The sequence below is a fragment of the Tyto alba genome, unplaced genomic scaffold (genome assembly GCF_018691265.1).
Source record: "Tyto alba isolate M040663 unplaced genomic scaffold, T.alba_DEE_v4.0 Super-Scaffold_21, whole genome shotgun sequence".
Classification (NCBI taxonomy): domain Eukaryota; kingdom Metazoa; phylum Chordata; class Aves; order Strigiformes; family Tytonidae; genus Tyto; species Tyto alba.
The window spans coordinates 8,477,746-8,491,348 of record NW_024881295.1 but is presented as its reverse complement, the minus strand read 5'-3'; the positions used below and the strand labels follow the sequence as shown (position 1 = coordinate 8,491,348).

General features: G+C 38.5%; 1 protein-coding gene across 5 annotated transcripts in view; it reads right to left on the bottom strand.

The window, feature by feature from the left end:
* The window catches only part of SCUBE1 (signal peptide, CUB domain and EGF like domain containing 1), a 216,957-nt gene that overhangs the window by 154,805 nt on the left and 48,549 nt on the right, over positions 1-13,603 (bottom strand). For all 5 annotated transcript variants that reach the window (XM_032986333.2, XM_032986339.2, XM_032986334.2 and 2 more), the window contains exon 4: positions 6,202-6,336. In XM_032986333.2, the coding sequence (XP_032842224.1) occupies positions 6,202-6,336 (135 nt within the window). The remainder of the gene's footprint in view (positions 1-6,201; positions 6,337-13,603) is intronic.

Genomic DNA, 13,603 nt, shown 5'->3' with positions numbered 1-13,603 from the left:
ATTCTGTGGCATCCTATGCAGTCACCATTTAGGTTGACATTTATTGAAGGCCTTAATGTGAAAAGCTGAGGGGAAAAAACAAAACAAACTACTGACAATTTTGATACTTAAAACTCTGCTTTTGTGGTTTTATTTGAATATACTTAGTTTAATTTGGATAGTCCACTTAAAGGGCAGCTATAAAGAGGATGGAAGCTCTCTTTTCACAAGGAGCCACATGGAGAAGACAAAGGGCAATCAATGGGTACAAGGTGCAGCATGAGATCTTTTAACTTGACATAAGAAGGAAATTTTTTACAATGAGAACATTCATTCAGTGAAACAATCTCCCCAGGGACGTGGCAGAGTCCCCATTGCTGGCAGTTTAAGATACAGCTAGACAGGGCCCTCAATCTCATGTGGACTCCCTTTCCAACAAAAGGTTGGACCAGATTATCTATCAAGGTCCCTTCCAACCTGAGCTATTCTTGTAGAGTGTCTTGTAGAGACATCTAGTCCTAAACTTTCACCTAACATTGTTTTTAAGATTATATAGTTACTGCTTCCCCTCACAGCTGAACTTAAGTCAGATTTCACTTTAACTAGGTTTACACCACTGTAACTCTACTAGTCCTAATCATGATAAATTACTGATACATCAGTGAGAGGAGGGAGATCAGGCATAACAAAGATTATTTTTTACTTATACCAGGTGTTTTCACCTGTTGCATTTTCCCTCTAGACAAATTATAAACTCATTCCATTCCAGAGGAATGGATAAAGCAAATGTGAGGTGCCTTTCACACAGGCTGCTGGAGTAAATAAGAACCCCTGAAACAAAAGTACAGCAATTTTTGTGGGTTATACAGAGTTTTAAAAGGTTATATGCTTCTAACAGGGCACAATGAGATTTAAAATGGTTTATATTAAGCTTTTCTTCCTGGATACATTCTTTATCCTATATTCCATGAAAGATTATCAACTGAACTATTTATTCAAAATATATCATGTGAATGTATAAACAGACAAGTTTCTATTACACTTAGGTCATACAGTATACAGTTTTAGGAAAAAGCTTCAAAGAACACAGTATGTTTGTCCAGCTAAAACTTACGCTGCCTGAAATGTTTTCTTATTATGTTATCTAAAAGCACATTAACTGATAGCCTTAAAATTTACTTTACAATTATATTAGGATTCCAATTTAAAAAGACAAATAGGACTGTTCTGATTCAGTGAAGGGGATGCCTGTACTCAGGGTAGCTATGGCAAAGTATATTCAAGTAATGGAGTAATTTAACCAGTTACATCATCATGAAAGAGCTTTCATAGTTGAGATGAGAAACCTTGTACTTCATAAAGTCTGGAACGGTGCTGGCAACACTTAATTATTTAAAGTCACCCTTTCAAATTAATCTAAATATGAATAGATTATTGTGCTTTCTGTAGAAAAAGCACCTCTGTCCTCTAAAGTGCTTTGCAGAAATTCTGAGTCACAATAATCTTCTTGCCCAGAGTCCCACAAGACATCAGCGCCAGAGATGGGAATAAAGTCCAGAATCCCAACTTGTAACCTTTCCTGCATTGACTGGGGATCATGCCTCCTCCCAGGGAGTCCTAACACATTATTCTACTGCTATAAAATCATATCGAACTAAGAAGACAGGTAAAGAATAAAAATAAATCATGGAAAGTAGGAATGAAAAAATTGAACAAAGGTTATTTTATAATCAGGAGAAGAATAAAAAACTTGGTAGTTTGATGTCAGCTGACCAAAGGACTCCTATGCTACTACTGCAATATTAGCATGGGTTTAAACATATAATAAAGTTTAACAAATTACTATATATCAGCACAAACATGGTAAACCATTTCATAAGCCCACATAGCCTGTGAAAAATGCAAGACAACTTTGCTGAGCATGTTTCCCTTTCCTCTGGGACTAAACTATTACACTTTTAGTTCAGCAAGACAGAAGCTGGTTTTGAGACTCTGTTTGTAGTGTGGTAATTTGCTAATGTGGTAGCTTGACTTTATGTCAAACTCCCTAAAACTCTACTAAGAACATAAGGCTAATGGGATAAGGGGATGTGAAAAAGCATTTCCGTGCCAAATGTTCTTTTAACAGGCTTGAAAACGATAGTGACAACCGTGTAAAAAGCTTTTCCACCATTTGACCAGACCATCGTAATTTCCAGCCTTCCAGCCTGGTACTTCTCCATCTCTTCTTGTCTCCACTTATAATTGCTACTCCTAATTGCACCTGCCTTTTTAGTCTACTTAGCACTAGCTGTATAAAACACCGGCAGCGAATGATTAGCAGATATAAGACCATTAATATAACTGTGCTTTAGGTAGACATTCAGGGGACGGAATCTAAAATGACAGAAGTCTTCCTAGCCATAGAACTCCTGAAGCATCTGGCTTGTAATCAAACAACCTTGGTGCTTTAGGAGACTTGCCCTCTGGAGGTGGGACAGCAATGGCTTTCTATAATGCTTCAGCTGAGAATTTTGGTTGGTGAGGCAGTTTGTAGCCAGGGCTCCTGACCACAGTACCTTTTATAGTTGTAATTCAAATGGGACATACCATACCCTTAATTCTGATCACTCTGAACTTCAGTGGAGATACAGGCATGTAGCTAAGATCTGTCTATTTTCAACCCTTTTAAGCTCAGTTCAGCTTTTTAACCAACTTTGCTATCACTAGGACTTTAAGGATGTGCCCAGAGGCTTTGCTGAATTGGGGCTTTCGGTTTATCATCAAATTAAGGAAAACATGCTGTAACCCACTCACCTGATTCAGTCACAGCTGTAGTGTATGATACTAATCTCCACATTTATTAAACACATGCTCTCTCTGGAGCTGGAGAAAATACAGTAACAGCTGTTCTATTACGGTTTCTTTTTAAGTCAGAAGGAAACAAACAAACATGTGTCTCTGGTATAATTCACAGTTTTCACACCTATTATTGCAATTAAGATGAACTAAGATAAAGAACAGTTAAGTTCTTCGTATTTTACAACCCACTCTCCTTCTTATTCTCTCTCCCCATTGTTGCCATCATTATTGTGAGTAAACTAGTACTGAAATCTGACTCAGCAAAGGGAAATTAAGTTTTATGCAAAAATAAATGAGGTAAGTTGTACTGAGCATAGTATCCTCCCAAAAGATACTGAGATTAAACATAAGGAATCAGTAGGCCTATAATGAAGACAGTGAAACAAAGCAGATACTGGGAAACAAGGGTTTGCCTTGACTTTAATGTTAGCCTGGCCTCCTGTTGGTATAAAATTTATATTTCTCATGCATCATTAATGCTTTTTGTCTACAGGAAATAGTACACTTCTAGATGGCAAGCAAACATGTCATTTGGGACACAACGATAATATTAAAAGCCCGTAACATGAACTCCAGTGTGGCTTTTAACCACAGCTTATGGGTAGGAGCACAGTGGCACAACAGACCCCTGAAACACTGAGGCAGTCGCAGCGCATCTCTATAAACCGAGGAAATCCACACAGCTGCCAACAATTTTAAGGAGGGTTCTTCTTACTGGAAGACACCTTTCCCTTGGCTGGTTAGTGCAAAAAGGGACATATTCTTTCCTCTGCTCAACCCCCAAGAGAATATCCAATGCCTTTTTCAGCTCTGAAACTACCACATCACTTGAATGCGCTGATGAGCTCAGAACACTTGAGCAGCACCAGCCTTGCTGATGGCTGCGGCAGGTGAGCTGGGCCTGCAGACAGGGCATTGCTTAGGCCTGGTACTGCTCCCTCCATTCTGAATTCACCCCAACTCTAAGGGCATCCTAAGCACCTTGCAATGCTTCTCCCCTTTTCCCAAGGCATTTGAAAACAGGAGGGAAAAGGTGGCGGCAAACTGCATGAAGAGCCTTGTGGTTGATTGTTTTAGCTGAGTCCTTGAAGAGACTTTAGGTAATGTCAAGGACACCGAGATTGTGTGACTGCACATGCATTTTTCAGAGACAGAAAAGCAATCCCACTGCAATTAATGGATCTTATTATGCTCAAAGTCAACAAGCTTGCTGAAGGGCTTTGGCAAGTCAGCGCCTTTGTGTTTGGATTGCAATGCTGGCTGTGTGGTGTGCCTTTGTCCACTTCAGTCTTGTTTATCAACAGAGGTACAGATACAGTCTAGCCCTAGGCACAATTCTGGCTAAATATGTTGATGCGTATTTTTGTGTTTCAACAGTTTCTGTAGCACTGCTTACAAGTGAGACAGATGAAAGTGAGTAAACAGAGATATTTAAAAAGCCATTTACTTTCTCACCATGCATGTTTACTATTTGCAGTTCAGTCACCTCTGAAAACTGAAAGAGATAATTTCATCTCATTTCCTTCCTCCAGAATATCCACCCAATGTCTTTCTGTGGGGGATGATGGCACTACAGTGTAGCATTTGCTGTTATTGTAAACTGGCATTTTATTTTTGAAAAGCTACAAACCATTTGTTCATAAAACACTTTGCAATCACCATTGGTCTATTTGGTAGGTTGCTTGGATTTTTCAGATCTAGAAAAATTTTAAGATGTTGCTTTAAATTAAACATCCATGTCTTAATATGGCATTTTCTTTGTAAACAAGTTAACACAAATACATTATTCCCATGCATATTTATTATGTGCATACAGCCGTCAACCTTCAAATCCACTTCCCCAGTCCTTCCGGCAAACTAGGAATCCTCTTTGCCATAAAAACTTATCCTTTTCCTTCAATAAATCTATTCGTTAGAAGAAAGTTTTGCCTTTAAAGTCTCATTTTTCATTCATTTAATTAGTTTCCAGCTCAGATAACTAAATTCTCTTTTATTACAGCTGGGAATTTTTATAATGTGCAAATTGAAATAATGATTGTATCGCAGTACTTCGCAAGTGGTTTTCATTAAGCCTCCAGCTACTATTCCTTGCTCTGCTGGATATCTTTGTGTCAGGGTTACTTTACGCTGGATAGAAATTTGAACAATTCATGTTGAAAAGAATAACTAAAAATCTATTAGATAACAACCTTTAAAATGCAGTGGCTGATGGAGCTTAATCGTATGCTCTTGTCATAGTCAAAATACCTCAATTGCTTAAAACTAATTAATCATGCTAAAAAGTGGACCTGTGAATATATTTTGGAGATTCACATTTCTGAAAATGAAAATTACTACTTGTCTCTACAATTCTGTGAAAGCAGACACACAGTGCAGAAATACATTTACATTTCTGAGAGGCTACGCTAAAACGTTTTGCTTTCTTGTCAACAGAGTGACTAAAATTCATACTCTATATTCAAGTAGGATTTTCTGGTTAATTTTAGTGACTCAAAATAGTTCAGAACCATTTGTGTGGCTTGTTGAAATTTACAGCATGCTTACATTGTTGATCACCAGACTCATCTTACTACTCTGTCATTCTGTATTGCCTATTGGTAAATGAGTTTGCTAGCATATATTCCCATTGCTGCCAGGGTCACCAGAAGTCTGAATGAGCACATAAAGACTCCACTTAACTGCAAAGATTTATAGCTATGCTGTTTTCTTTTCTCCCTTTCCACTCAAACTTGTCTTCCATGTCTGACATGTATAGAAAAGGGAGAGCTGCTTATTCTAGTCAAAATCAGCAGCAGACAAGGATCACAGTTTTGAAGGGATTCCTTATTTCTACTGCTAGTGCATAGGCAACAGAGAAGCAGTTTTCTAATCCACCCTCCACTGGGTACTGAACCAAAGAAAAATGTTGTGTCAATATAGTATCAGCCATCATCAGTCTGCAGTGAAGCAATGAGTTACATGACTGGCAAAAAAAACATAACCTGTATAACTTCCAGAAGCAACAAGCTGTTCATTTTGATTTAAAATACCATGCTCTCTAAGGTGGAAGACAGGTGAACGATTATACAATAAACAGATGAGAAAATTTTAAGTCTTGGAAACTGAGAAGCAGAAAGTTGCCATTTGAAAATCTGCCTCTGCCTGCCCAAAGAGTCTGATGTTTGAACAAAGTATCATTTTCGTGAAAAATTAAAGCCTTGTCACCTGTCTTATTTATGGCTCTGCTACAAGTTTGGATAGCAGAGGAATCAATCAATTCCAACCAAGCAGTGAAATTATTTAGGGAGTTCTGGGGATGAAAATCAACCCTCTCAACAGTTTCTGCATTTCTAATGAAACACAGTTATTCTAAAGAGCACAATTTACACACTGAAAACTTACCAATGGAGCGATGAATGCAGGTATGCTGGTTATCACTCAGAAAAAAGCCCTCTTTGCATTGACATTCATAGCTGCCCATAGTATTTACACAAATCTGCTGGCACCCTCCATTGTTATCCTGACACTCATCAACATCTAGAAGAGAGAAGAAAAAGAAATGAAAGATAATGTACAGATTCAGGATATACATCTAGAAGAGCAAGGAACCCACAAAAAGGCACACTGTAAATTAAGCTAATGAAAACTACCTGAACTCCATCAGAGTTAATCCAAGTTAAGCCATTTAATTATTTTGCCTGCATCCTAGGTTTAAAGTTAATGTAAAAAAAACAGTGGGGAGGGGAATCCAGCTATGTCTCCATGCATTCTGATCTGCAAATTGATTTCCAATGCACAATGAACGTTAACGTCCTAAAAAGGCTGTGACCCCATCTGCCAAGTGTGGTGTTGCACTCTGTCATTCCCACTCCACTTGGAAAGACATACTTCAGGCCTACAGTAATTTCTAGCAGGGGTAGCAGGCAAACACAAAGGGCATTACTGGGTGAAAAGAGTCTTTATAGAGTTCTGGTCTTGAACAGAACAGCATGTTTCAATTACTGGAGTCATAACCCCCTACTTTGTCAGTTTGTTTAATGTTGTTTAATGAAAAGAAGGCTTCTTAAATCTAAATGTTCCATGTCTGTATTGTCATTTTAATAGGCAAATATATAAAACCACAAAGGCAGCATTAGCTACTGGCTGTTTTGAGGGTCCCTGCCTACCCCCCCATCACGTCTTTTTGGCATAAAAGTTTTTATGCTGTTGTGTTTAACAGAGACATATGTTTCAGCATTGGGAAACCACTGCCACTAAAAGATATCTGACCCACATTCAACCCTGTTTTGCCCATAAAAGGTATATCATATCAATTTTCTGTTTTTTCTTTGGATAAAAGCAACTTGCCACCTGAAAAATTCATGTTTTCCTCTTTACAGAGACTCTGCAACCAGTTAGTTATTTCACAGTATGTGCCAACATGTCAGCAAATGAGTTGGTGTGTGTTTTGATTTCATTTTATTTTTGGAGGGTGATAAAAACACAACAAAGCTAAAGGATCCAAAACACTGAAAGCCTCAGATGAGCTGGCACAGCTCCTGCAGAAATTAATTCCTCCAGGACTAGCCACAGTACACTAAGGTAAAACCAAGCTGCTTTTGCCGGCACTCTTGCAGGCAAGGCTGGGAAGATCTGAAATGCTACAGAAACTCAGCCAGTAAGTAATGCAGGAACACGTGTTAGTTCCGGCAGCTTGCTCAGCTAAACCTGCTATTGCTGCTTGTGCTGGTGTGCTGCCTGCACTTCATGTGACAGAAACTGTAGCTCTTTCTCACAGAGAAAAAAAAAGCTCCAGGGCAATTACAGCAGTACCCAGGGCAACCAGGCAATGTCCTCCTGTCTTGAACTACAATGCAAGTGTGTAGACAGTCCTTTTTGGTTTGTTTTGTTTTTTTTTTTTTATTTACTAGGAAATGTTAAACACTATTATCCCACATTTTCTGTATCAAAATCCTCCCCACCCTCAGTTCTTACTCTTTTCCAGATTTGAACCTTTTCATAAACCCATCAGAGCAGTTTGGGAGCACACAGGAAAAGGAGAAGTTAAGTCTTTCCTTGCCTACTGCAGTATAAGAAGGAATGATAAATAAGACAACTTTGTGAGACCCTTCCTCTATGAGTCAGCAGACCTTGCTGCCCTATTAGCGCCTGTTCAAACCTGTATCTTCAAAACAGGCCACTGGAATCCAGATTCTCCTCTCTGGAAGATCAGTTGAACATGTACTGAAGGAAAGTCTCAGTTGCTGTATGTACAAACCCCAAAATTTTGCTACAAAGTACATGGCCTTCCCAGAGCTCTGTTTATAGTATCACAAAGCAACTTGAACAATTGCCTTCCAGCTCTGATGAATAATCTGAAACAAATGTAATGATTTATAAACATTTTTTTCTGCTCTTGATAGCAAATTCTGGTGATTTACCACTTCCATAAAGAGACAGCTCAATTTACCACCAAGCCTCAAATCCATATGCTGGAATAAAAGTTATTACAATTTAAAGTCCTTAAAAATTTTTACTATGAGAAATTTCTTCCAATTGTTTTCAATTACTTGGCTCAAAATTATTTTAATATGAATTTATGAAGAGAAGGGGTTGAAGAAAGGGACCAGCTGGGATCTAGGACTCCTATATCTCTATCTTCATACTACATGCCTTCCAGTAAATCTTGGCCGGGTGGTGTAGGATTAACATTTTCTCTTCCCAGGCCTCAGTCCTACTAAGGTCAGGTTTTTTGGAGCACTCATTCTTAAAAGGCACTATTGCTTATTATCTACCATACTGAGCAATCTGTTGGACATGGCTGCCTGGAAAATATTTGCTGAATTATTTACTTGGTAAACTTTCTTCCCAATAAAATCACTTTATGATCAGCCTATTACTAACTCAGTTTAAAGAATGGGTTAAAGAAGTCTTCTGAAGTTAGGAGAGAGAACTCCATGGACTCTGTAGATCTGGCAGAATAATTCCTTCACGTGTCTGACTTTTTTCAAAGCTCACAAATGAAATAGCTGCCAAAGGGGCTTTTTCTTTCCTTCGTTGTTTGTGGAACCCTTCTTCAGTGAAGCTCAAGTTACCCGGCTGAATGTGTAAGCAGCGGTAATGCAGCATATGTGAGATTGCATTTTGGAGCAGATTTTCTAGAGATTAAGTTCCACATAAACACCAAAATAAGTAGCCAGGTTTTCAATAAAGCTCTTCTGGCTCCAGTTTTGGAGGTTTTATATGTCAAACTGGGCTGCTGACTGTTTTGAAAAACTGAGGGTGGATCCTCAGGAGCTCTAATTGTTGCCACTCTGTGTGACAGTTTACACCTGCTGAAGACATGCATCCCAGGGAAAAAGACTCAAACACCTTCTCTAAGCCCCAACTAATGCCATTTTTAAAACTTTAAAATGTACTGAGCACAAATACAAAGCTCACTTCCTTTATTACACTATAAAATTGAATTACTTTTTTTTTTTTTTTTCAGAGCAAACAGACAACCTTTCGCACAAAATGAGCTACCACTGCTCATCTTAACCAGAACCAGGGCTGAGGATGGCTGCCGCAAGGCAGCAGGTGCAGGTCTCCCTTCCTTTAAACTGGTGTATGGAAATTCAAATCCATTTCCTAGGTTCCTTATCTGGCAAAAGTTCTTTCATCCAGCTCTGCCTCACCACCTGACAGTGTACTGATTCCTAACAGTACATTATCCATTGCTTACAGGAGGGCTGAGCCTCAAAATCTTGCTGATGATTCTAGGGTGGAAGCTGGAGCAAGGTTTCAACAAACCTACTCAATCCAAACTCACAAAAGGATGGAAAAAGGTTCTCATCTGAGCTGAGCTCAAACAGTTATCCTACATGGATGCTCCAACCCTCATCCTTAAAAAGAGGAGGAAAAACTAGGCAAAAGTGAACAAATGTCTTTAAACCATTCTCTGTAACACTCATCACAAAGAACTGTCCAGTGATTATGTGTAACCTGATGCAAGGATCAAGAAATAACTCAGTTTCCACAGCCCTTAACTACCCCCTAACCAGCATAAATAAATAGCTAAGATGACAAATCAGCACAAGAACTAGAATTGCTTATACAGAGTTTAAACCAGAGTGACAAACCCATATTTCCAGGGAAATGAGGGTCTGGACTTCAAATTGGTCAGTCACCATCAAGAACAAGGAATATGGGAGGCTGGGAAAGGAGAAGTATCTTTCAAAAGAGAAGGAAAGATAATGGATGCATATATACATACATATCTAGATATATCTATATATCAGAAGCAATATGAAAACTAATGCATATCTGAATTTGCATAAGACCTCTAGCTTTTTGGCCCACCGCCTTCACATAATCAAACTTGTGTTTTGTATCTTTGTAAGATGAGATCCTCTAGAGAGCGGTAGTGTGGAACAGTATCAAAGGGTAGGAAACATTACAGTTGATAAAGATAGATGTTTTATTTATTAAATAAACAAATGCTTTCAGTTTCTCATTTAATTTATCTGATGAACTTTTCAAACTAGCTCCACTGGTATTTCACCTTGATCTGGCTCAGAGCTTCCTGCAGTATTTGGCCTAAAGAAGCTATTCTGATCAAGTGTCCTGGATGGTCTGCTAAGGGTACCTGAAACCAAAACCACAAGAAGGAAGACACAAAAATGGAAACTCTATACAGAGTCAATGTCAAGTACAGTATGTCCACTGCTCACTTCCTCCCATGATCTTCTCTTCCTTCCTTCTGACATTTTTCTTTCACATAAGCATTTTCATAAGCACTAAACCCCCTCAGAAATCTGAGTCTCATCTTAAAGGTCTCCAAAGCATTTGGGAGCGACAGTACAATTCACTTACTGTAGCACTAAGATTCTCTGGAGACTTCTAAAAACAAGACTCATGATCCAGGGAGCTGATCCTGCTAGTTTTGCTCTAAGATACTCTTTGAAACTTTTGGAAGATTTCTCTAAGATACCTATCTTATCAGTGCAGAACATCACGAAACAGAGACGACCTACTGACAGCAATACTGCAGACAAAACACCACTGAGGATATCTTGTATTTGTAAGAGATATAATTAGCAACAGCAAATTCAGAAAATATAAGTGCCTGATTCTGGAATTTTAAAATCATTATATTCTGAATATTTCTAGTCAGAAAGCTGGCTGGAAGTCTCATTAAAAAAAAAAAAAAAAAAAAAAAAATCACATTACTAGATTTGCTGTAGTCATAGCTATTCTTATACCAAAAGAATATCTAGCCCAGCATCCTCTCTTTGACACTGCCATGTAGTTGACACTCAGGAGAAGACTCTAGAGATGGAACAGAATCATTGCTGGCATGCTCCTCCAACTTTCAGCAATCATGTACCTATTAACCTTCCTAAATCACTTGCTAGACCATTGTCCTGCTGGATCTTTCCTGTATAAATTTGTCTAATCTCTTCTGAACCCAATATGATGGGGCAATCACTTCTGCAATTTAATTACAAGTTACATAAAAAAAAGACATACTTTTGTTTATTTCAAACATGCTGCTTTATAATCTGAATGAATGGCCCCCATTCCCATTATGGAGAGAGACAGTAAATATTCATTCCCTACTTGCCTTTTCTGCATCTTTCTTGATCTTACAGATCCCCCCTCAGCCTCATACTGTCTACCTCATTTCTTCTGAGCCCTGAAGCACAGCAATACACAAATATGATAATTACAGAGGCAATTCAAATGACTTCAGTATATCACATTTAAAACATAAAGTGCTCATTTCTAGAAGTTAACCTTAACAGCAACATTTGGCACATACTCTTCTCACTCCTCTATTCCATTCCTTCCAAGTACCATGATTGGAGTGGGTGTCTTGGAGTATCTGGTTTCAAGATAACTGTGGAAGCCCAAAGAGTAAATCTGGCATGTAAGAGTGAAGCAAGTGGTATCAGATTAGAGGATGTAGGCAGGTGTTCCTGCCGGAATGGTCACACAAGTAGCGACCTGCTGTCGAGGTAGGGAGGGTGATACATTGAATCAGCTGAGGGGGCTATGGACACAGTAATCATTGCTAATTGAAATAACAGCTAAACCATCTTTCTTAGAACAAATTTATCTGAGAATACAAAGGGAAATATTAGAAGAAAGAGAAGCCACTACCTACATACACAGCATTCGTATCTCCAGGAGATCTGAAATCAGACCTCACCAATAATTTAAAAGCAGGGGCCAAATTTTTTACTTGCACAGAAGTTACTTTCAGAAACTGAAAAATCTGGTGAAGAAAACAAAAAAGAACACCACACCCTTGAATCTTGTACTTTATTCACTACTAAAGTTGCAGAAATCTCCACTAGAGCCTTTGCTGAGAAAAGATCCACTAGCAAAAAGATGGATCCTACAGCAGTAAAAGTTTATTGAAATAGATGTTAAAAAAAAAAAAAAAAAAAAAACCACACCAACAAAAAACCCCCCAAAAGTATGAAAAATTAACTTTCCCTGAAAAATAAAGCACATTTTACAGAAGAAAACCATGAAGTACTAATCACAAGGATGCTCTTGGGTGATGAATACTAAAATGATCAATTAACTGATCCCTAGAACCACTGTTCTCTTACATAAAAGGATAAAACACCTAAAATGATGCCCATGATCTGCCTCAGGGAATCCCATCTCTTAATGGGCTACAATCATTCATCACCTCAACACCCACTGACTAGGCTTCTTATTTGCCTGCACAGTCACAGATGTGTGCAACTTGAAAAGGAATGCTTAAAATCTTGTTTCTGTAGCTATTTTGTGACACACAGTGGAATTCCTTAAATTTCATGCTACACAAACACAACATAAATGCAGCAGCAATGAACTTCTTTACTATGCATAGCATAGGAAATATTCATGTAATGCAAGAGCTTAACTGCTGCATGTGATGCCTGCCCATTTGCTGAGCTGAAGTAAACAGCCCCACAGACATTGCGTGAATGTTGCATCAAGTTCAAGTCTCTTGACGTCACTTGTTTATTCCTTTCTTAAACAACTGGGCACCACTGTCTGTCCTTTTAAGACACCAAAACCCTTTCTGCAGCTTTTAGCATTTCCAAAACAGACGTTCAAGCCCCTTAATGTGACCCCTTAGCTTCTACCCGCTCACCTTGTAATTATGTCTGTTTTTCAGACACATACACATGGTGGCCTCCTGACAACAGTGCCTAAAATCAATAAAGTTCCCAATCAACTACTTTTAAATAAAATCATCCATTCTTTTGATACAGGGCTTTAAAGAAATTTTGGATTAATTTGATCCTGCTTCTTTTCATCTACAGTGCCACTGTCTAGGGAATGCCAGCAGCCTCCAGCTTGGCATAAGGCTCTTACTGTGAGGCTTGACAGCGCCATTAGCAATAAGCCTGCAGTTCCCAGTGATGTCTAGCTGTGTGTAGGTCACTCCAAATTGCAATGCTGGATTAACAATCCTCCATTAACTAGAAGGAAGGAAGTTAATTATAGATGCAAACAAGCAGCAGTTCTGATCAACGGAAGTAAAAATTTGGGACAAGTTGAGTAAATTATCCAGTCTATTATTATAATGTCCCTTACTTTGTCTTGCCCCTGGGATTTCTCTGGAGCATCACTAACTGCTGCAGGCTCAGGTGAATCACTATTCTCTATCCTTCTTCCAGGATAACTATTGCTTATACCTGCTTCCTTTTACATCTACTTACAGACCTTGCCAGGATCAGAAAAATCTGGTTAAATCAAAACTGCTTTTATGTTTGTTTTGACTTTTTTTTTTTTCTCACAAATATTAAAAAGATTTTGCTGTGGGTCCAACACATATAAC